Genomic DNA, 24,715 nt, shown 5'->3' with positions numbered 1-24,715 from the left:
CGGAAGTCTTGCAGGAATCTTCCTGCAAAACGGGCCCCTAGTTAGTAAATAAAGTGTAATAAGAAGGAACTAATGGAAGTTCCTCTCTGTAAAGAAAAACTAATGAAAATTGACATAAAATTGAATAAGGTAAAATTAAAATTAAAAAGAAAGAGCTATAGATACCAATGGCTACTAAGATTCTATGCTATGCCAGATACATAAATGCAGCTGAGAAATTCACAGGCTAGATGGACAGAAAATCACAAAAAGAATTATAGTACACAGAAAGGAGTATGTGGAAGTGATAATGATTGTTTGATTTTTCTAAGAAAATTTAAAAAATATATTGATTAATGATTAGCAAACATTAAGTCTACCTTCAGTTTGAAAACACTAATAATTACTAAAATAGGTAAAATATGCACTTTTTCTTTTCTATATACCAGAAAGCATGCTAAGCTTTTTAATATGTATAACATCAGTTAATCCTAACACCAATCTAATAAAAAGTTGCTATTATCCTTAACTGATGGAGATCTGAGTATTAGATTATATAGCTCATCAAAAAATATATATTGATTTTTCCAGGATTTGAAAAAGTTCTATCTGATTCCAAAGCTCATGCCATAGATAATCTTCCATATCCAAGAATACCAGTGCTTTATCACCTATTAATCCTCTTATTTTATTTTTTGCTTTGGCGTACACATATGAAATTTATATGTGTCAAGTTTAAATCTAATGTAGTTCCTCATGCATTTTCCAAGTCACTCAAACCTATCTGATTTAAAAAATAGTTATTGCCAGAGCAAAAGGCTGGGTAAGGAGAGGTGGAAGAAGGTAAAGTGGTGGAAAGACTTGACTTAGGTGGTGGGGAATGAGTCAGTATGCAGATGATGTGGTATAGAGTTGTGTACTCAAATCATGTATAGTTGCATTAACCAATGCCACCCCAATAAATTCAATTAAAATATGTTTATGACTAAGCACAACAGACATGGGCTTTAACACCCTTCTAATCTGGCAGCATAAATGCCATCCATTTAAATTCAGCCTCTCAAAATGTATAGTAGATTGATTTATACTTGCCATGAATTTTTTGTCCTTTTTGCTGTTATTTCATATGAAGTATGCAATAACATTCATGAGGTTGAGACATATATCTTTTTATATTTGCATCCCCAGAACTTAGCATAAAACTGGCATGTCGTAGATGTTAATAAATATACATTAAAGAAATAGACATATAATAGGAAATGAGCATAGCTTGCCTCATTTTCCCAAGGTTTCATGGATCAGTGCTTATACTAACTATTGTACTTCATGAGTCCTATAACACTCTGTATGAAGGCTATAAAGTACAGTGGTTGATAGTGTGGCAGCTTGAACTAGGCTACCTGAGCTAGGATTATTCTAGCTACATTTATTCCTTTGATGGATGCAGTTGCCCAGCCTCTCCTGATGGTCATACCAAATATATTAATATCAAACTTTAAATCCTATATTTATGTCGTCTCTATATCGAACACCAGCAAACTCTGTTGTGTACAGCTTCAAAATACATCCACATCAACCATTTTTACCACTGGTGTGATGAAGATCTAGTTCTAAGCTATCTTTATTTTCTTCCTGGAATACTGTTAATAAATTTCTCATTGGTCACCCTGACCTTGACCGCTGATCCTCAACACAAGGGCCAAAGCACTTTTATTAAAAATTGACTAAAATCATTTCACTCCTCTGCTTAAAGCCCTGGCAGCTTTTCATGTCCTTACAGTTGCCTACAATACCTTGCACAATCAACTTCGCTCATAACCTCTCTGATCCTATCTCTTCCCCCTCTCTCCCTCAATCAGCTCAACATTTCAACACTTGCTTCTGATTGTGTTCTTCAAACACACTGTATATACCGTGGAATATTACTGGGCCATAAAAAGGAATGAAATCTTACCATTTGCAACAACATGGATGAACCTAGAGGGTATTATGTTCAGTGAAATATCAGTCAGAAGAATACAGACACCATATGATTTCACTTATATGTGGAATCTAAAGAACAATATATACAAACAAAATTGAAACAGACTCAGTGATAACTATGTATGATGCCAGTTGGGTCCTGAAAATATCAGGGGGGACACTATGTAAGGTATATGATTTCTAACCACTATGATATACACCTAAAACCAATACGAAATAATATTAAAAGTAAACTGTCATTTACAAAATTAAAACAAAACAAAATAAGAAAAACCACCAGTCATGTCCTCATCTCAAGGACTTTTTAGTCACTGTGTGCTCTGTCTTTGAAGCTCATCCATAGGAATCTCCATGGCTTTGTCCCTCATTGTTTTCAAAACTTTACTCAAAGAGTATCTTCTAAGTATGTCCTTCCCACACTCTCCTTTATAATTATATTTTCCTACATATTTCTTCTACCTTTTACCTGCTTTATTTTTTAAATATATGTATTTTTTTATTGATTTCAGAGGGGAAGGAAGAGGGAGAGATAGAAAAATCAATGATGAGAAAGAATCATTGATCAGTTGCCTCCTGCACACCCCCCAATGGGGATTGAGCCCACAACCCGGGCATGTACCCTTGACCAGAATTGAACCCTGGACCCTTCAGGCCACAGGCTGACACTCTATCCACTGAGCCAAACTGGCTAGGGCAATACTTTCTTAGTATGTCCTTCCCACACGATCCTTTATAATTATATTTTCCTATGTATTTCTTCTACCTTTTACCTGCTTTATTTTTTTATATAACCCCTTTCACATAAGAACATACTACATAATTTCCTTATTAAGATGGATTATTTCGGTCTCCCCTTTATATATAAAGTTAACCTCATAAAAATGAAAAATTTGTCTGTTTTGTTTGCTATATCTACAACACCTAGAATAGGGCTTGACTCCTAGTTGTCACTTAAAATATTTGTTTAAAACTACATAAGCTTGTATAACTGAAATGTTATGATACATATATTATGCATATATATGTGCAATGTGAGAAGTGGAAGGTGTGTAGTATGTGTAAGGAGTTTTACACATAGAAATCACTCAGCAAATGTTAGCTATTATAATTAGAAAACGGATATGCACATAATATATGTTACATATGTTTGCAGTACCTGGATGAATGCATGAGTGGATAAGTGAAAAAATGATAAGCATAATACAGTATTAGCATTATTTTAAAATGCTGTATTTTTCCCGTATGAGGATACTCTGGATATCAGGTCAACTGTGACCAAATCTTGGATCTAACCATAAGAAATATTGATGGCAGAGTCAGCACTGTCCTTTACACGTGTTATTTAAAAACAGCTCTCATCAGTATTCCAATTGTTCAATAGAGACACTTAATAAACTCAGAGTAGCTGACCAGTTGTCACGGAGCAGTCTAACTGAATAGCCCTGGTGCAGTATAGGACCCTACAAGAGTAGGGAAAATTAGTAGCATGAATTGGGGCACTGTTCTCAGGAATGACCACTGTAGCATGATCCACAACATTATGAACAAATGCCCCAAACAGCAGCTGATAATCAGAAAAAGAAAGACAGGAAACACACCCAAAGAAAGGCTCTACTGAGTTCTAGTCTCCTACAAAAAATTCTCTAAAACACACACTATCATGGGAAAAATACTAAGTGAATCTCAAAAAAGTTAAATATAATATAATTTATATGAGTATAAAAACTATATCTGCCCAACAGGATGCAAAACGTATGCTGTGCGTAATGTCTTCCTACCACAGGTATTTATTGATCGCTTCTGTCACTATGTAAATGTTGAACAACATCATATGAATCAAATTCTCACTAAATATGTTTTGGAATCATTGTATAAACTCCAGCTACCACCCACAAAGCTCACCAATTTTCTCCTAAATTGTTCAAAGAGTCATTTCTTCTCTCAGTCTGTTTATTTTTTTTATTCAATGCCATTTCAATAATCACGAATTGGGTCATTTCGCCAGGCACAGAGGGAAACAAAAGTAAATGAGACAGTCTCTGCTTTCAGGAATATATCTAAACATAAAGACAAAACTTATGTAACATGTTATAATGTAAATACATTCTTTTTTCAGCTTAACTGTGGCATAATTGATGAATACAAATTGTATATGTTTATGGCATACAACATGATGGCTTGAGAATTAATTATACATTGTGAAATGATTACAACAATCAGGCTAATTAACACATCCATCTCTTCACATAGTTACCATTCTTTAGTATGATGAGCACACGTAAGATCCAATCTCTTATCAAATTTCAAGTTTACAATACAGTATTACTAACTATACTCATCATGTTATACATTGGTTCCCCCAAATGTATTCAGCTTATAAGTGAAAATTTCTATTATTGCCAACCACTACTCATTTAATTTTTTTCTCTCTTTATTGATTAAGGTATTACATACATACCCTCCCATTGCTCCCCCTCTCCCAACTCATGCCTTCACACCCCTGGTGTCTGTGTTCATTGGTTAGGCTTATATGCATACATACAAGTCCTTTGGTTGATCTCTCCCTCTTACCCCCACTCTCCCCTACCTTCCTTCTGAGGTTTGATGGTCTGATCTATGCTTCTCTGTCTCTGGATCTGATTTTGTTCATCAGTTTATGTTGTTCATTATATTCCACAAATGAGTGAGATCATGTGATATTTATCTTTCTCTGACTGGCTTATTTCACTTAGCATAATACTCATTTAATTTTGATTGGGTGTCATTAGCAACAATATCAAAACATAATGAATTAGTTAATATCAAAGAGTAAGTATAATTTGAGTAATATCTGGAAGGAAAGGTTAAGATTTTGATGTTTCAGGTTATTGCATGTGGAGCTGAGGGAGGGGGTGGCTGCCACAGGGCTGGTGGGCTGCAGGGACATGTCGGTCAGCTGAGCGGCACTCCCACTATGGGAGTGCACTGACCACCAGGGGGCAGCTCCTGCATTGAACGTCTTCCCTCTGGTGGTCAGTGTGTGTCATAGCAACTGGTCGATCGGTCGTTCGGTCATAACAGTCATTTAGGTTTTTATATATATATATAGATACTATATATGGAAGAATTATTTAATAAGTGCTAAATAAATATTAGTGGTTATTATAAAGAGACACTGTCTACACATAAAATGAATAGTGGTATTATTCGTTATTTCAAGAAACTTTTAGAACATGTCAGAATAAAGCATATGCAATATATATACAAACAAATAATAATAGTATGTAATAAGGCATTAAATACAATCAATTGCAAAAACTGAGTACCACAAGCAATGAAACAACAGCTTCTAGTGATGTGATAAGAAGAGAGACAGACAGAAATAGAGACAGAGACAAAGTCAGACAGACAGTGAGAGAGATGGAGACAGAGAAAGAGATATGATTGCTGTTAGCTGGAGTTCTGTGAAAGAGATAAGCTTATAAGTGAGTTTCAGCTACATGATATCCCAATCAAGTACTTGTTTTGCTACCTTTGGTATTTAATATCAAGACTTCCCTAAATGAATAATAAAACAGCATGTACAATCCTCAAAGCTGCACAGAACAACTCAGTATTCTTCAGTGATTCTGAAACTTCCACATGTTTTTAAGTTTCTTAACTTGAAAAAACAAAATTCATCCTGCATTTTCTGACTATCTTTACCTCAAATTCTTCATCAGATTTTCCATGTGCATTGTCCCAAAACACATACATTGTATCTAATTCAATTATTTCAAGATGACACTGTAATGATTATCTCTCTCATTATTATACATGAATTAAGGGATTGCCTCAATTTTGTTTCTCTAATGTTTTTCCCAGAGTTGATATTCAATAAAGTGTTAACTAAGTAAATCTTCTATAAAAAATAAAAATGGACTGGAGAAAAAGTAGTGATATATACAGTGGATATATAGTGAGATGAATGCATTGTGTAAGAAAACTCAGAAGGAACTCAAAAGAGGAGACAAGAAATGCAAGAAATGACCAAGACCAAGGCTTAATAATAAAAAATATCCAGATTTGTTTATTATAAAATATAGCTCTTTTTAGAAATATAAACAAAAGTGGGACAATTTTGAACTTACAGAATAACAAAAGGTAGACTATCCACCATAAAGATGGAGAAGTCTGACGTAAATATAATCAGAAAAACTCAGTCTCTGAGAAAAAGAAAGTTGCAGAAAGGTAGATCAATAATGCTCTTTGCTGAAATGCTAGAAAATTATAGGATTTGCCCAAGAGAGTAGTCATCGGAGGCCTTAGAGAGTGCAGTTTTAGCGGAGGTGTGAAAAAAACAAAATTGCAGAGCTTAAGGAAATTGGAGAAAAAGTGGTGTTAACAGATATAGAGATTTGACAAGAAAAGACCCAACAAAGGAAAGCCACTCTATTTTGAGTTGTCTGAGTCATTAAAGACTCAGAACCAAGCAAGATTACAATTACATTTTGCCCAAATTCAATTTCTATTAAAAAACAGTTCAAATCAGTTCTGTCTTTCAACATGGTTAGGGGGTGAGCCATTTATTTTATAGTGGGTTCAAATTTTTCAGGTTGTCTAAACCACAAAGGGAGTCATCCATATAATCATTTATCATTAATTTTATCTGAATTGCTTGGACACTGAATTAGACCTTTTACTTCTTTTCCCTGTCTTATTAGGACAAATGAGAGTATTTAAAGTCTCAATATTATGCTATTCTATTACACTGGGGTGGGAAAGAAAAAATGTGTGTGTGTGTGTGTGTGTGTGTGTTAGCAGACAGAGAATCCTCTAAGTACAATAATTGGTCTTCTGATTATCAGAGTATGTTTTTTTGTGGTTTTTTTTTCTGGCCCTTTAGCTCTCTGTCCTTGCACAATATACAGATAGGTTTTAATCGAACCTAACTAGAGTATACAAAAGCTATTGAGGTAATCCTTTTGGGCACAAGGTCAGACCTTAGACAAGTCATAGAGTTCATGTTTTTAAACTTGCTTAGTGGGAAATTGTTGCCAAAGGAAGAAAGACATGCTTTCCAACCTTTGCTCTAGAACTAAATCCATATTGGGGGTAGAAAGATCCACAAGATCGCTCACCTTTAAAAGAGGAGACAAGAAATGCAAGTGTAGGGAAACCTTACAAAGAGTATTCATTCAAGCCCTAGCTGCTTTGGTTCAGTGGATAGAGCATCGGCCTTCAGACTGAAGGGTCCCAGGTTTGATTCTGGTCAAGGGCACATGCCTGAGTTGTGGGCTCAATTCCTAGTAGGGGGTGTGCAGGAGGCAGCCAATCAATGATTCTCTCTCATCATTGATGTCTCTCTCTCTCTCTCTCTCTCTCTCTCTCTCTCTCTCTCTCTCTCTCTTTCTCTCTCTCCTTTCCTCTCTGAAGTCAAAAATATATTTTTAAAAAAGAGTATTCATTCAAAACTTCATCTAAAGATGAAATTTCGTTTGCAAAAGTTGTATTGAAGTATTGAGAATAACAATGCTCTGTTTGTGTCATCCCACTATAGATGTCACATAATATTGTAATCTACTTAATGTATATGAATGTAATAATTTATAAAGCCTAATAAAAAGACAAACTTTTAGGATTTTAAGTCTGCTTATAGGAAAAACAACAAAGTTACTCTTAAAACTTGAATTTAACTTACCATAATAAAAACACACTAAATACAATCTATAAGATAGAATAAGAGAAAGGGGTAAACAAGGAAAGATGTCTATAATATATTTATATAAAAATTTTGAATAACAATATATGCTATACATGGTTTTACTTTTGTCTAAAATGTGTAATATCTATGTACTATATATGTGTGTCTGCCTGCATTCATGTATATTTCCTATATTTCTTGCTATATACATGTTGCCATAAGAAATCATATTTAAATGAGGAATTAAGCTTCAAAGACAACCATATTCACTGAAAATTAACTAGGTATAGTCCCCAATAATTATCTTTAATGTAATTATAATTGAAATAGTATAAAAAGAAATGATTGCATTGTACTATGTTCAGAGAAAGATCATGTTAACAAGAGGAAGATACAGAATTAAGTTTAGATATAACAAACTCAAAGAACAAGAAAATTTTAAAAGATATCCAGCATGATCTGGGGGAGTCAATGAGTGTCCCACGATTAGAATATATAGTCCATGAGGCAGATGTCCTGCTGTAGCAGAGCCCCATGCAACATTCTATAATAGCTCAGTAACATGAGTTATGGTAATCATTTAATTATTCTTGCAGAGCTATTAAGTTTACTTAACCACCTCTTATTAAGGCATCTAAAGGGGGAAACATCTTGCTCAGACACACAAGTACTTCAGCTACATTTTCCTTATAATTCTGTTATCTACACTATAATTTATATGGCATTCTCTTCTAATTAGTGTAAGCCACTGTTACTCTACATCATGACTGCTAGATGCATTGATAAAAATGAAGTTTGCAGTGCCCTGACCGGTTTGGCTCAGTGGATTGAGCATCGGCCTGTGGACTGAAGGGTCCCAGGTTCGATTCTGGTCAAGAGCATGTACCTAGGTTGAGGGCATGTCCCCAGTAGGGGGTGTGCAGGAGGCAGCTGATCAGTGTTTCTCTCTCATCGATGTTTCTAACTCTCTATCCATCTCCCTTCCTCTCTGTAAAAAATCAATAAAATATGTTAAAAAAAGAAGAAGAAGAAGTGTTTAAAAAAAAAAAGAAGTTTGCAGTTTTTAGGTCAGAAACTTAGCATCAGATTTTAGAACTTGGTTATAGCTTTAATTGATTGACATGTCTATCTCAGTACTGACCTTCTGTGGATTATGTAACAACAAGCATGAAAATGAACCTGAAAATGTTCCTCAGAGTTCACTGAACGTTTCATTTGAATCAGTAAGCTTTCCAAGAAAAGGATGAAGTCATTTACAGTTGTAAGTATAAAATTTAACAAAGTTAAGTCTTCAAATTGCTTGGTAAATTTGGAGAGATATAAAGAAAGAATAAGCATATACTGTTCAGGAACACAAAATACCCATTGATAAATCAATAGTCAAATTTATGAAGAAGAAGTATAATTATTTATAAGTAATGAGGGTCATAGTAGCAATAAAGATAGATTTTAGTAACCATTGGCCATATATGTAAGATGCTATGCTAAACTGTGTAAAATTGAGTTTCAGAGTTACTATAGGGCACTGAGCCACAGGAAATGTTGGGACTCTTTTAGATTATAAATTGGGTCTCTTCATGTCATGTAGTTGTTCTGCTTTCACACTACACAAGGGTTCTAGTCACACCAGAGATATATGCTGATTTATTCCACAGCTCAAAGGAAGGACAGAAGATTTTTGGTTTCCGGGCTAAACACTCAATCAGTCAGGGAGAACCCTTTCCTTAAAAGGTTGTGTAGCTTGAATAATCTGTACACACTTAGGAAAAATCTCTCTCTCTCTCCCTCTCTCTCTCTCTCTCTCTCTCTCTCTCTCTCTCTCACACACACACACATACACATATGCACTCATTGTACATACACCTTGCTAACATTTGGTTCAAACTTAGTCATACTATTATGGTATATAGTTATTATTTTTAACAAATACATTTCCTATCTGATTATGGCAGTGATACATATTTAAAAAGGATTTAATATGAATAATTTAAAATGCAAAAGAAATAGTAACACATACCCATTACCTATAATCATGTTCCCTTTTCCCCTCTCTCTTTCCTTTTCATCACTTAATAAGAACTCAAAATCAAAACAAAATAAACAAAAACACAAACTTTGTGCACAACTTAGTTAATTTACCTCATTGTGAATCATAGTATTTGTAAGAACAAATGATATTCTATATAATAAAACCCTAATATGCAAATTGACCGAACCTCAGAACAACCAGTAGCTATGACGTGCACTGACCACCAGGAGGCAGATGCTCAATGCAGGAGCTGCCCCCTAGCAGTCAGTGCACTCCCACAGGGGGAGCACTGCTCAACCAGAAGCTGGGCTCACAGCTGGAGAGCCCAGTGGTGGTGGCAAGAGCCTCTCCTGCCTCCGCTGCAGGCGGGTAGTAAGGAGCGAGGGGTCCCAGACTGTGAGAGCCCTGGACTGCGAGAGGGATGTCTGACTGCCAGCTTAGGCCCAATTCCCAGGAGGATCCTGTCTAAGCCAGCAGGTGGACATCCACTGAGGGGTCCTGGACTGTGAGAGGGCACAGGCCTGGCTGAGGAACCCCCCACCCCCAGTGCATGAATGTCATGCACTGGGCCTCTAGTGTTTTATAGATGTTTTTCCCACACAAAACAACATTCAGTATATGGTCCTGCTTCCTCTGTTTCCCATAACACCTCCTTCTAAGGCTCCCCTCACTCAATTTGGGATCAAGAAACATATTTCCATTCAAACAAAATGGCCATTATTGGTAATGCATTAAAGTTTAGCTAAAATATCAATCCTAATGATTTGTTGAGGGGAGGGAGACCATAAACTACACATCTATTAGGTTCTCTAAGTTTCTGTCAATTAGCTAAATTGTGACTTTTTAATTTACTATAATGCTAACAATATCCCTTATTAATGCTTGCTTAGATATGTTGTCATCAAACAAATGAATGCCCATTATAGAATAGGCAACCTAAAAAATTTATTACCGAATCTAAAAGCTTATCCCAGCAATTCAAATGAGAAATAAAAAAAAAAAATGATTTAAAACCTAGCCAAAGTTTTCATGTAAAATTTTTGTTATAAAACCTTAAAAATAATTATATAATTATATAATGTTTTTATTTAAAACAGTTTCACATATTTATCTGAAACTAGAATATTCCATTTCAGGAAAAGTATTTATGAAATAAAAACTTTACATTTGTTTGTCCTTCCAACTCTCCTATTCCTGAGAAAATAAATAGGATAGCATAAGGATGCTGTTCTTAATTAAAAATCCAGAAGAATCCTATCATTTAATTTAAGAAAACCCAAGACTGTTATACTAATAGCCTTAGTGTATTTTAACATTTTCTCTTTCATGTTTTCCTATTTGAAGCACTTAACTCTATATAAATCAGTTGCCAATTATCAAAATGGGCTAATCCAACCAGTGGATTACCTATGGAAAGGTGTTTTCATTTTTACTTTTCATTGTATCTATCATGATTTTGAATATTACCATTATTTTCCTTCAATCTATCCATGTACTTGCATACCCAAGCACTTGGACAAAACAACGACAACAACAACAACAAAAACCCGTTCAAGAAATTCATATCACGTATTCCAGTCAAGTGTTATTATTTCGTGTGTTAGCCATGCTTTGCCTAGTGCTGATTTCATTCCTGCACAGTGTGGACTCACAATTTTATATGATTTATTTTAAAAAATGGTAACTATGAAAACCGTTTTCATGAACAATAAAATAAAAGTGCTGTCCCAGTCCCAAATTGAGGGAGACCAGAGAGAGGTAAAGACCTGGGGAGGACTAACGGGATAGAACCATTACTGGCTTTGGGGGCACCCTGGAAGATGCTAGTATGGAATGCTAAAAGGCATATAAAGTTAAGAAGTCTCTATAAAGCACCGTACAACATTTATGTTGCCCTGCCATAGCTCCTCTCCCTTCAGTCTTTCTAAGTATTGAGTCACTTGCCTCCAGGAGAGACCTGGGAAGGCTTTCTAGCCATGGCTATAAAGAAAGTCATCCATGAGGGCAATGCTTTATGGGGCGGCTTCCTACAAACTACCAGTTAGCAGGTGTGAAGTTCCACTCCGCTCAGAGAGTAGATTATGTGATGGCCAACAGTGCCCTGAGAACCTTGCTTGGGAGGCTAATCAAGCACATTTAGAAAGACCAAGGGCTTTGATGGGATTATTAAGAAACCCAATCTATACCATTACAGGCTCAACTGGTAGTGATTGCCTCTGACAGCCTAAACTACATTTCTAAGAAATACAGGGTTTGTAAGGTCTAATGTTAGCAACGACACTGAATTCTTCCATGCTTGCTCCACGTGAGCATGAAATATAAATACAAAATAAAATGTCTGATAAGATAAAGGAATATCAACACACTGATTTGTCATATATTCCTGGGCATAATTTTAAGTGCATTATTTGAATAAAAAGTTTCACTAATTTTTATTTTGGTTTAAAAGTAATGGTTACATTATTTATTTTATTAGTACATTTTTTTAGGCTGGAGACTCACAATCTCCATAAATAGCATTGGCATGAATTTTAAATTCAGATGCACTTGAAGTCAACACTGTCCTAATTAGTGAACTTTTCAGGGGACCAGGCTGTTGACTTTATGAAAATAGTTGCTCTTGTGAACTTTTCTGCGAATCCCCAAAGAGGCATATTTTTTTTCTAACTAGGGAGGACTGAGGATATCTTAATATGTGCACATTTGAACGCTGTTTGAGATAAAGCAAAAATAATCCATTGACCTCTAGATCACTGAATTTGACCAAGCAAAGCATAAACACAATACACAATCTCTGATGCCACTAAGAGCAATTAGTTAACAGGGCAATAAAGACGAGGAGATGGCTATGTTAGACATGAGCAGAGCAAGTACCATGGGCCAGGTACAGAAACTCACCAGGGCAGGAAGCCTAGCAAAGGGCAAAACTGGGAAAACAGGAACCTCGCCCCCAGGGTAACCTTTCCTCCCCTAGCACATGACTGGTCAGGTGGTTTAGACACCCCCTCCCCCGACCATTTTCTCCCTAGGCCTCAGTTATATTTCACTTCCATTGACCTTAAAATCTTTTCTGCATTGGTAAGAAGAACCAAGACCCCAATCACCAAGATCCCAGCTGGTAACCCCAATCGGTAACACAGTTATTTGCCTGTGTAGTCTGAATGCTGAACAAATGTTGGGTAAGAACAATAAACATTAAAAATAAAAGGACAAAACTCTTTTTTTTTCTCTTACATAGCAACTTCTAGGTTGAGGAGCTCCCCCTCCCCATTTTTCTTTTTTTTCTTTTTTTCTATTAAACTTAACATTATATATATCCTAATTCTCATTATATAGTATCCTAAGACAGATTCCTTCAATATTGAAATATCTAAGATAGGCATATTTGGGCCACTGTAGACATAATATGTTAAATAGTTTCTAAGGAGTTTGATGATGAATATATCTTTCTAAAGTGACTTACTATTGACTTACAAAGTCTAATGTGAAGTCTTTTATATTTTTACTCTTTCCAAATAAAAGAGTGGGGAATGAACTAGTACAAAACAGTTAAAGTGCTAACACTAAAATCACTAATGACATCTACTTTTGACCTTATAGGGGATCTTTTCTTATAGGAAATTCTGGTATCTTTATAAAAAATATATTTTTATTGATTTCAAAATGGAAGGGAGAGGGAGAGAGAGATAGAAACATCAATGATAAGAGAAAATCACTGATTGGCTGCCTCTTACATGCCCCCTACTGGGGATCAAGCCTGAAACCTGAGCATATGCCCTTGACTAAAATCGAACCTGGGACCCTTCAGTCTTCAGGCCAATGCTCTATCCACTGAGCAAAACCAGCTAGGGCTAGTAACTTTTCTGTTGTTAAGTTTTCTCTAAGGCCACTATACTTGTGTTAGTTCAAGGGTTGTTAAGTAGGATTTATTTATTTATTTATTTATTTATCTTTGATAGCCATGAAGAATTTGCTCAGTGAGAATTAGTAACTGTTCAGCTAGAGGCCTTGCATTTGATTTTGTATCATACTGCAATCCTTATTAAGAACAAAGTGCATTGGAAACCACTTCTGTAGGATTATTTTAATTAATGCAAATTATTACACAGAGCTTCTAACCTTTATAAATGAACTACAAATTAGCATTCTTCATTTCTGGGGTGTGTTTCATTTACCATTTAACCACAGAAATGTCACTAGCTATAAAGGTCAAACTAAAAGCAGCCTTACTTACCATCATCATACTGGCCAAAGCAGATTCCGAAGAAAGAACCAAGGATGATCCCTGAAGCTAACCATTTCCAGAGATAAAACTGTTGTAGCATCTTCTGTCAAGTTCCACTCAAGGCTGATCTGAAATAACAAAAGGGAAGAAGAAACATTTGACAAGTTCATTAATCTGTTATAGGTAAACACGACTGTCACAGCACAGAAGAGTCTTAATGACTTCATAGTTAATTACCTGTGCCACACTATCCATTAACAAAGTAACACACTTGTTTAATGCACTGGAACTCTTTATCCACATGCATTTGCAGACAAGTAATCTCTAAGGAAAGCCATCTCCTCTGTTTCTTACTTTGTAAGTAAGTCATTTGAGAATTTAACACATTGATAATATCAGAACCACACTTTCTTTAAAATTGAATCAAATGGTTAATCAGTTTATTAAACTTGTCTATAGCATAATTCAATTGTACAGTGTAAGTTGTTCTGCAACAATTTAAGATGGTAAACCAGTTGTTTGTATCATACATGAACATTTTATTGGGCATATGTGCTACACAATTAAAGTAGAAAACCCATTATTAAAATGCTAATTCCTTTTTGTATCATTAAAATGCTAAGAGATTGACTTAACTATGCCAAGTAAGACTAAGCATAAACCATCAATTTTTACCACATCTGTCTTTTGAAGCACTTGGGTGAATTTCATTTTAATTCCTTTGTTTTCCTTTGCAACCTCTCAGTAAATAAAGAAACTGAACGGGATATTAGTGGCCAGTGAGCAGACTAGTAAGTCTTATTGAGAGAATGATGTGCTCAGTTTCTTGGTAAATTGAAGAGTTTGTTCACACAAAATTGCTCAAAATGGCCTTGTTAATAAAGAGATAGAAGAGGGTTGGGAACTCTGTTCCTCTAGCTCAGCGGTTCCAAACTCAAAAGTCTACAGGGAACAGGAAGACAAAAGAGAAGAGTGAATGAGCCGGAGGGAACAACAGGATGGTGAAGGCTGTGATAAATTGTGGAGTGCAGGGTTTGTGTGAATGACCAGCTGGTGCTCAGCCTCTGTCAAAGCTTTTCATGTGGGAATGAACACCAGTGTTGCCAGGTCTTCTGGTTTTCCAGTAGATGGTAGAAATCCAAATTTAAATGTGAGATTGCTCAGTGTTTAGATGATTGTCCAATCCTCTTTATAAACTAAATGTTTCTGGCAGGCCATATTGTTCTCTGAGTCCCTTCAGTTTATGACTCCTGCTCAGAATTCGCTCTCCGAGACTAGTTGTGGATAACGTTCATTAGAATGCACAGAGAAAACATTTTCCTTCTGCTTTTACATGCATTTTATTTCATTCATCATTGGGGTTTTTCTGTGTGCTCCATAAAGTTTATTTGCACAGTAGCATATATAAATATAAACAATTTATTTAAAATTATTATAAATGTGCAAGCTCAAATTTTTCTTACTCACGGGACATACAGTCCTTAAATTCCAAAGGTCATTGCACTAGACCACACACATTTTACAATGAAATCCATTCTTCTTGTGCTTTTTTTTTTTTTTTTTTAAATAAAGTCCTAGCTGGAGTCAGTGAATTAGAATAAAGCTTCTTTTTAAATTCAAGTTCTTCAGCTTAACTATTATGTGACTTTGAGCAAATTAAATAGTATTTATGTCTCATTGTCCTCATTATTACTATAGAGATAAAAAAGTACCTACCTCATAAGTTTGTTTAGAGGATTAAATAAGTAAATGGCTATAACTACATGCTCAGAAGAGTGACTCAAACAAAGTGAGCACTCCATAAACTTACTATGAGGATTTTTGACTCAGCATCTATGGACTCTTGAAAGTGCTTTAACATATATTTTCTAATCTGTCTGTAGCATAGCCTCTGAGGTTGGTATTATAACTCCATTCTGTGGTGGAAACATCACATTCCCTGACTCAAGATTACAAACTGGTGTGTGACTAAAGAAGGGGTGCAGTTTACAAGGCTGATACCTCTGTTCATTACAGAAAAGGATGGAAAACTTTTAAGAGAATTCGTGACTCAGAAAGCTTCGAGGGTTAAGTCTTGTAGAGTCTGCTGTATTGCTTCCTGGTACCTTAAGGGAGGGATATTGCATTCCTCTTTCCAAACCAAGAGTATACTCTACTATGTTTATGCAAATAATGACTTCAACTCCTTTTTTTAAAATGTGAGAATATTAATAAGCAGACTAAAGTATTTAAAATAAAAAACAAAGAGAAAACACTTAAAGAACAATTATTCTAAAAAACAATTAAAGGAAAAGCAATATCTTACCAAATGACAAGAGAACGAAGAGTGTTACTTTGTGGGTCTTTAGACTATCAACTTGATTTCCTAACGTATCAATTTTGAACTTCACACCATTTATGTTCCCTACTATATAAAGCTGATGTTCATTTCTCTGGCATTCAGTGTTCTCAGAAATTCATTTATTCAACAAACATTTATGGAGAGTCTCTGAGGTATTATTCACTCTTCTAGGTCATTGAAAAACATCAATAAAATAAGCCCACCCATATCTCTTTTCTCACGAATCTTACATACTAGCAACATGAAGGGAGATAAACAATAAACAAACAAGTTATATAACATGTTAAAAGGTAATAATTGCCATGGAAATATCTGCTTTCATTTTTTAACTTTATACTGCCACTTCACACTTAATTATCATTCAGAAATTAAGATTATAACCAAACCAAAATGCTTTTTCATAATAACCTAACTAAAATTTTTCACAAGAAAAACATATCTATTCCTGCAACTCTAGCTGAAAGCACCTTCAAAGACATCTACTGCCCAGAATACAGATTGCTGTTCACCCCTTGGAAGGAGACTAGGAGCACACAATGTTCTGCCCTTGACGTGGTTATCCATGCTCCCTGCAGCTGGACTGGTCGCAGTGACACATGGTGAAAGCAGCCAAGGTTGACATCATGGCAGTTTTCCCTCTGGCACATTTTTGACAGTGTTATCATTTTTTTATTTTTATTTTTTCAAAGAATGTCACTGACTGCTATGTGAATAACCACTAACTTCTTTGATATATCAAAGTTTGGAGCCCACTGCCAATACTGTGAAGAGAAATCCCAAATCAATACCATGTCAGAAAGCAAGCTGGAATCTCTCAGGGAAGTGAGAGCTATACATATGCATTTGCCCTTCAACAATCTGTTCAATCAAACTCTGGTACTTCCAAATTCTAACATCTAGACAGAGCTATAAAAAATTGTGCCTGGGCGGTGTGGCTCAGTGGTTGAACCAGGAGGTCATGGTTCAATTCCCGGTCACAGCACATGCCTGGGTTCAGGGTTCCATCCCCAGTGTGAGGCATGCAGGAGGCAGCTGATTAGTGATTCTCTCTCATCATTGATGTTTCTATCTCTCGCTCCTCCTTTCTCTCTGAAATCAGTAAAAATATATTTTTAAAAATGTAATTTGTAACTGCTCTGCATTTCTTGGTAGAAATGTATACTATACACTAGAAGAAAGCAAACTTCCTTTCAAAACAGCCTCAATTATCAAATAGAAGACACAAGGCTTTTCAAAGTCTTCACTTCTCACAACACCAAATATGAACTTTCATAACTGACAGGTGGGAAACCTTTCTTTTACCTGACCACAGTGGGAAACTTCAAGAATGTTTCATTGCTACAGAGAATAGGTATCACTCATAAGAATGACCTGACAAATCATCTTGTTTCTTCTTTACCTTTGTAATATAAACTTCAAGAAAATACAATTTCAAAGATTCTTTCAGATATATTCTGTCTTTCTAGATCACTTTATAGCCTACCTAATAATAGACAAATATGCAAATTGACCGCACCTTCGCTACACCCAAGCCACGCCCACCAACCAAAGCCACGCCCACCAGCCAATCAGGGCGAGTATGCAAATTACACGACCAAGATGGCGGTTAATTTGCATATGCTGAGGGAGGGAGGAGTAAAGACTGAAGACAACTTAGAAGGAAGAGGGAGGAAAAGCGGAAAGCAAGGTGGCTGCCAGAGGGAAAGCCTGGGTGGGGCGGGGCAGGGCGGGGCGGAGTGCGGAGGGCGGCAGCGGCTCGTGAGTGCAGGTGCTGTGGCCACGACGGTGGCAGCAGCAGCCGCTTGCAGGATTCTTCCTGCAAATGGGCTACTAGTTTTTTTTATAATAGTTTATATATAAATTTATATTAAATATCTCTAATAAGAAAAGATTTGTTTATAGATAATATTATGTTACATATCCAGGACATGTCCGGGCCTTCTCACCCAGTCCTGCCTCACTGGCCACCCTCTAATTAATTTCCATTCAATGTGCACGAATCCATGCACCAGGGCACTAGTTTATTATAATATGAAATATATTGTATTTATAAAATACATTGTATTAATATAATGTAGAAAATATAATGAATATATTTGCAAATAAAATACAATCAAATAGATTGATATAAATTTATATTACATATTTACACATAAAATCTACATGTAAAGAGATATATTTAGATATTATTTATAGCACACATATAAATATTCATGTTATTCCCTAGTCATATATTTATTTTAATCATGAGCTGAATTATACTGTAAAGACAGAAATGGTTAGATTGTAGATAATTCTAGGTAAAGGCAGAAGAATAACATATGTTTTCATTTGGCACTGTGAGATCTAAGGTACCTCTCCAGTCCGTCCCAGACCATCCAGGCTAGGGTTATCTGACATGCCATGATGTTTGAGTGAGCCTTGGTTGGTGTCCACTTTCAAATGTATATTTATTTGTAGTCCTCTCTTTTCCTCTCTCTCTCTCTCTCTCTCTGTCTCTCTCTCTCTCTCTCTCTCTCTCTCTCTCTATATATATATATATATGTATGTATATAGATAGATAGATAGATAGATAGAGATAGATATAAATATAGATATAGATATAGATATAGATATATATACTGTTTATAGATAATGTGTTACATTTCAGCTTTGTGCATTTTAAATATATACTCAATATTTGTAAACATTAAATGAGACTGATTTAGGTTAAAATACATTTTCTGAAACCACATGATACACATAAAGAGAGTACAAGTTCAGAAATTCTTCTTCTACAAACTTTGGTGGACCTCTGGAAAATTTACCCAGTACCTCAACATGTCTGTAGTGAGTCTCTTCTTTTTTAAAAATATATTTTTATTGATTTCAAAGAGGAAGGGAGAGGGAGAGAGAGATAGAAACATCAATGATGAGAGAATTATTGATCAGCTGCCTCCTGCACACCCTACACTGGGGAGCAAGCCAGCAACCTAGGCATGTGCCCTGACTGGGAATTGAACTGTGACCTCCTGGTTCATAGGTCAACATTGAACCACTGAGCCACACCAGCCAGGCTCTTCTTTTCTTTTAATGATAGTTTAATCACAAAACTCTAAATAGAGGAGAGTGGGACATTGGTTTTCTTTCTAGGTAGTACTCCTCACCAAGAAAACAAATTACTGACAAATATAATTAGCATATTAAATTTGCATTAAAAAAGCATATCCTAATAACAAAATATTCAGTTTAATCAATAACAGGTATAAACCACATGTTATAATAACCTAGCCATACTATTTAGTTTAATACAATAAATAAGTCAAAATTTTAAAAAGAGAGTGGATTTAAAAATCTATGTCCACTATTGCTATACATACTGGATATTTGTTTTAATGATTATACATGCATTTAATCAATAAGAATTTATTATATATTTAGTGCACATCAGACACTACTTATTCTGAAGAAATAAATCAATTTAGTTTCCTTGTGACTTTATTATTAAGCAAATATCATATTTCATATTTATTGCTTCATATGTCATTTCAAAGTACTTTTGTAATGTGATTCCAAATTAGGGGAGTATTAAAATTTAATTCCACTTATAATGAATTTCTATTAAATCTATAATTTCTGAACTATCATCTCAAAACTAGTCTTAGATTTAAATATATTTCCCATAATGTTTTAGAAAATACTTAGTTTGAAAGCAGTGAGCACTCTGAAATGAGAAAAGACCAAGTATTGTAGTACTATTATTGTATTTATTTACCTGAGAGAGAGAAACATCAGTTTGTTGTTCCACTTATTTATGTACCCATTAGTTGATTTTTGTATGTGCCCTGACGTGGGATCAGACACACAACCTTGGTGTATCAAGATAATGCTCTAACCAACTGAGCTACCATGCCAGGGCCAAGGCCAAGTCTTATTTTATCTATGGGAAAACTTAAAAGTATAACCAAGTAAATTTAAAATGAGTTTTAGAGCTCAGGCAAGTGCATGCGTGCTTTTAAAAGGAAGCTTGAAGGAGAGTACTGTATAATGTCATTCTCTGGCATAGGAAGCAGATTATGACTAATCCTGTTTGGTGAAGTTTGAATATCCCAAGAAACACAAATAAATTGATGAATAAATTATTCTCTTAGAGAAAATCCATTAACAAAAGCCAAAGTATTAAGTCAGTCAGGAGAGATTAAAGTTGAAATTGTGATAATGCCAGTGACTTTCTGGATGTATTATAATAGAAAGTCCTGGCTTTGGGATGGGAGAGACTCATGGTGCATTCCGAGTTTTGCCTCTTCTTTGCCGTATGAATAGAAAACTAGTGAAAAGTTCTGAATATCGGTTTAAAATCAGGTTAATAAAATCCATTTTATTCTGCTGCAGTTGATAGATAACAACTTGAACAATAAAAAAGTAATAGAAGCACTAAAGAATATTAATTTTAAAAATTTACTACATAGTGTTTACTGAGTGCTGATTCTGGCAGGCACTTTGTAAGGTGGAGAGACTACAGCAGTGTGAGGAAAAAAAGGGAAGGAAAGAAGCAAGTAAGGAGAAAAGGAAGAGAGGGAGGAAGGAGAGAGGGAATGATAAAGGTCCAAGCATAGTTTTCAGTTAACAGGGTGAGAGAATAACATACTAAAGTGCCCCAGAATGAATCATGCATTTGTGCAATCCCTTCCGAAAGAGTGAAGGTGGAATCTGTGATTTGTTTCTAATAGAATATGGTAAAGGTAACAAGATGCCATGCCCTTGATTCAGTTCGTTATGTAAGACTCAGTCTTAGCACACTGGAACGAGAGATATTTTTTGCCTGAGCCTAAAGAGGGGAATGTTTTCATTGCAGACAGCCCACGGAGAAGGACAGGTGCCAGGGAGCTACAGGTAACCTCTTGCACCTGAGGATGACCTCTGCCAACAGCCCTCAGTCATACAATCAAAAAGGAAGTAATTCTGCCAATAACCTGATTAGCTTTGCAGGGGTTCTAATCAATCCCCGGGAGCATGGAGATCCACAGGCACTTTGATTGCAGCCTTGTAAGACACTGAGCAAAAGATGCAGCTCAATTGTGGCCAGATTCCTGACCCACAGAGACTGTGAAAAGATCAGTGTTGCTTTAAGCTACCAGGTTTGTCGTACTTTGGATCCAGTAACAACATATTAATATGTGGAAAGATCTGATAAAAAAGTTATGCATGTAAACAGTCAATCAGTTTAATGTTTGTTCTAAATCTTTGGATGATGGCTGCTTATGGAACTGAGGATGAGAATGGAAGTAATGAACATAAATTATAAAATACACATTGGACAAAAAAGAGAGTGGTCTTGCACAGACAAATAGTTGTATTTTTAATGACTTGAAGTATAGATGGAACACAGTCTTTAGCATTGTGGTCCAACAACTAAGCACTTCTGTAAGAGTTTCCTTTGGTCAGATATTCACAAAAATCTCATGTACAAAAACTGTTTTCCTTAAGTTGTAAGATAAGAACAATAAAGAATACAAGGTAAAAGATAGTCGATTCTAACTCTCATATTCTATTTTGGGAGTTTTGAATTACATTTTCATAAGAAGTTTATTTAAAAACAAATAAATTAACCATTGCCCCTCCTCTTATCATGAACTTAGGGTTGCACCTTTTCTAAGATTCATTTATAGGTCACATTATATGCATGCTAACCAGGGATCATAAAGGTAATTACTATGTCTATGTAGGTATGTACAGAAACTACATACTCTACAGATTTGTCTTGTATTTGCAGGACTTTTTAGGTAAAGTCCTCAGCAAATGGAATTGGAAACGTTCATTTATAATAACTTAAAAATTTAAAATAGGTTAAAGACTAAATCTTTATGATTGATGATGATAAAAAAATATTGTTAAAGATGAATATTTTGAGTATGATATATATTACTGTTATTAAAATCATTTGAAATATTTTACTAATTTTTATAAACAGATAGTAGATTGCTCTTTTCAATTTCACTTTGTGATTTTTTATTATATTAAGAAATTATGCGTGAAATCTGTAATATGAGTTAGTTGCAGAAATATCATCTTAAATAATAGTTTAATAGTGAAAAACATACAGAAAAGGCAGTGTTTTCTAGAAATATTTATACATTTTGTTTTGATGTAATTATTTACGCTTTTACCTTTTATCTTATAAATCTATATGATTAAGGAAGTGTTTAATCTTCTCAACTGGCAAACATGTGGAGATTAATAATTTGATTTAGAAAAATAACATTATGTATGAGCTATGTAAGCTCTTCATTTAGGTTACAAATCCATCAAGGCAATTATGATCTTTCCTAAACTGACTATATTTAATGTAATACTGAGTTTTATTTGATCATACAGAAGTCTGGTAAGCAATAATTTCTTTAGAGACTAGAAAAATAACCATAATAGAATTTATTTAAAAATAGATCTAATTTATATGTGGCTGAAACAGCTGAAAAGAGATATAAGATTTAAAATGCCTCGAACATTTGGATATTTATAAATAACAGCAATAAGTAATGTAATGTAAAGTTTTGATATTTACCTATAGCGTTAAAAACAAAATAAGTACAAATTAAATTAAGGCTATGAAAAAACTTTGTAAAAATAAAATGATGAATTTTCAATCAATCAATACTTTGTAATTTCTTTCATGGTCACACAGTTACTGTTTCAAATTATTACAAAATGATGACTTAGTTTAAGAATTACTAAGTTGGAGCATAAAATATATATAAGTCAAAACAGGATAAACAATAGAATGCAGTACAGAAAAGAAATAAAGATGTTTCTTCAACAGAGATAGGGATGGGAGTGTCACTGAAAACAGGAATGTCATTTTTTTCATGAATATAATAAAAAAATCCCATAGGGAATTGATATCTAAATAAGATGTACATGGATAAAAATGAAGGGGAAAATCACTCAAATGTAAGAAATAAGGTTAAAAAGCATCGATCTATGAACCAGGAAGTCAAAGTTCCATTCCTGCAGACTTCATCTTCAATAGGTGGTATGCAGGAGGCAGCTGATCAATGATTCTCTTTCATTGTTGATGTTGATGTTTGTTTCTATCTCTCCCACTCCTTCCTTTCTGAAATCTATATATATATATATATATATGTGTGTGTGTGTGTGTGTGTAAATATATATATATGTATATAATATATATATGTGTATATATATATGTAAAATGTATAATATATATTATATTAGATAATATATGTACTAGAGACCCGTTGTGCGAAATTGCGAGACCCAGGACCCCTCCTTCCCCCCTGCGTCACGAGACCTTCCCGAGTCCCAGAGTCCCGCCCTGCGTGGCCAGCGTGCTGTGGGATGGCCCCGACTCCTGGAGTGCCGCCCCGATGCCCTGCCTCCGATCCGCGCGCAGCAGCTGCCAGGCCCTGCCCCCGCTGCCCTGCCCTCGCTGTGTGTGCCATCATATTATGACAGTGTTATGGTGTGAGGGTCAATTTGCATATTACCTCTTTATTATATAGGATATAAGAATAGCCAGTGTTATGATTATAAAATTATGTCCTATCAGTGAATGATAACTCAATACAATTACTGTGTTTGATTCTGTATGTTTTAGGAGCAAATACAATTAAAATGTATTTTTTCTTTCTCATACAGGTTATGCTTTATTAGTAATAAAATAAGCAAATTTCACCTCTGTGTCTGAGTCCACTGCCATTAGTAAAGCCCTTTGTAATATATAATGTCTATTTTTAATATGGGTCTTCATAGAAAAATCACTATAAAAGAAATGAACTTAAGCCACGTAATACTATTTTAATATTTTGTTGAAATGGCAAAATTAATGGAAAGTGTTAAATAAGTACTTTTTAAAAAAAGATTTTTTTGAAAAACAAAACAAAGTCTTAAAAAAATCATGAGAGAAATATGAATTATAGTTTTGTTTCTACTTAATTAGCATTCTTGTTTAGTTAAGCAGTAGTCACTATAAAGTTTCTCCTTAGAATATTGCTAAAGTTCATAGGTTCAAGGTTTTAATTACTACTCATAAAGCATACAATGTGACTTTTAAAACTTTGAAAAGTCTCCAATTTTACATGATTCAGCAGGATATTTCTGTTAGAAAATATATCATTAAAAAGTATTACCTTTCATGAAAATTAATGGCTAGGAACCCCCCTCCCCCCACACACTCTTTATAGTTTCAGACTTGGATGAATAAATCAGAATCAGGAAACTTTTGTGGATGAAAGGAAGTAGAAGTCTTAAGATTCTACTTATTAATATGATGCCCATAGGCAAAGATGAAATCAGATCCTATGGATGATTTTGAAGTTGAATTTTAATAATGATTAGTGTATAGTGAAAGGAAAAACTGAAGAAAAAATAAATTCCATCCCTATGTCCATATGCACCAATCTGTCATACATTTCAAAAGTATATTTTACTAAAAACTGATATACAAAGGGTTTATAAGGATTAAAAAATAATCAGATACAATTGTGGTGGGTGGGATAA

General features: G+C 34.9%; 1 protein-coding gene across 1 annotated transcript in view; it reads right to left on the bottom strand.

Moving 5' to 3' along the window:
- Nucleotides 1-24,715, bottom strand: part of PCDH15 (protocadherin related 15) — a gene marked incomplete at its 3' end in the record, with an annotated part of 650,107 nt that overhangs the window by 570,213 nt on the left and 55,179 nt on the right. Inside the window, exon 2 of the mRNA XM_079793021.1 lies at nt 13,888-14,006. Coding sequence (XP_079649147.1) covers nt 13,888-13,978 — 91 coding nt within the window. The 5' untranslated portion in view covers nt 13,979-14,006. The remainder of the gene's footprint in view (nt 1-13,887; nt 14,007-24,715) is intronic.

The sequence above is a fragment of the Cnephaeus nilssonii genome (genome assembly GCF_951640355.1).
Source record: "Cnephaeus nilssonii genome assembly, chromosome: 16".
NCBI lineage: Eukaryota > Metazoa > Chordata > Mammalia > Chiroptera > Vespertilionidae > Cnephaeus > Cnephaeus nilssonii.
The sequence above is the reverse complement of the archived record's forward strand: the minus strand, read 5'-3'. Positions and strand labels throughout refer to the sequence as shown.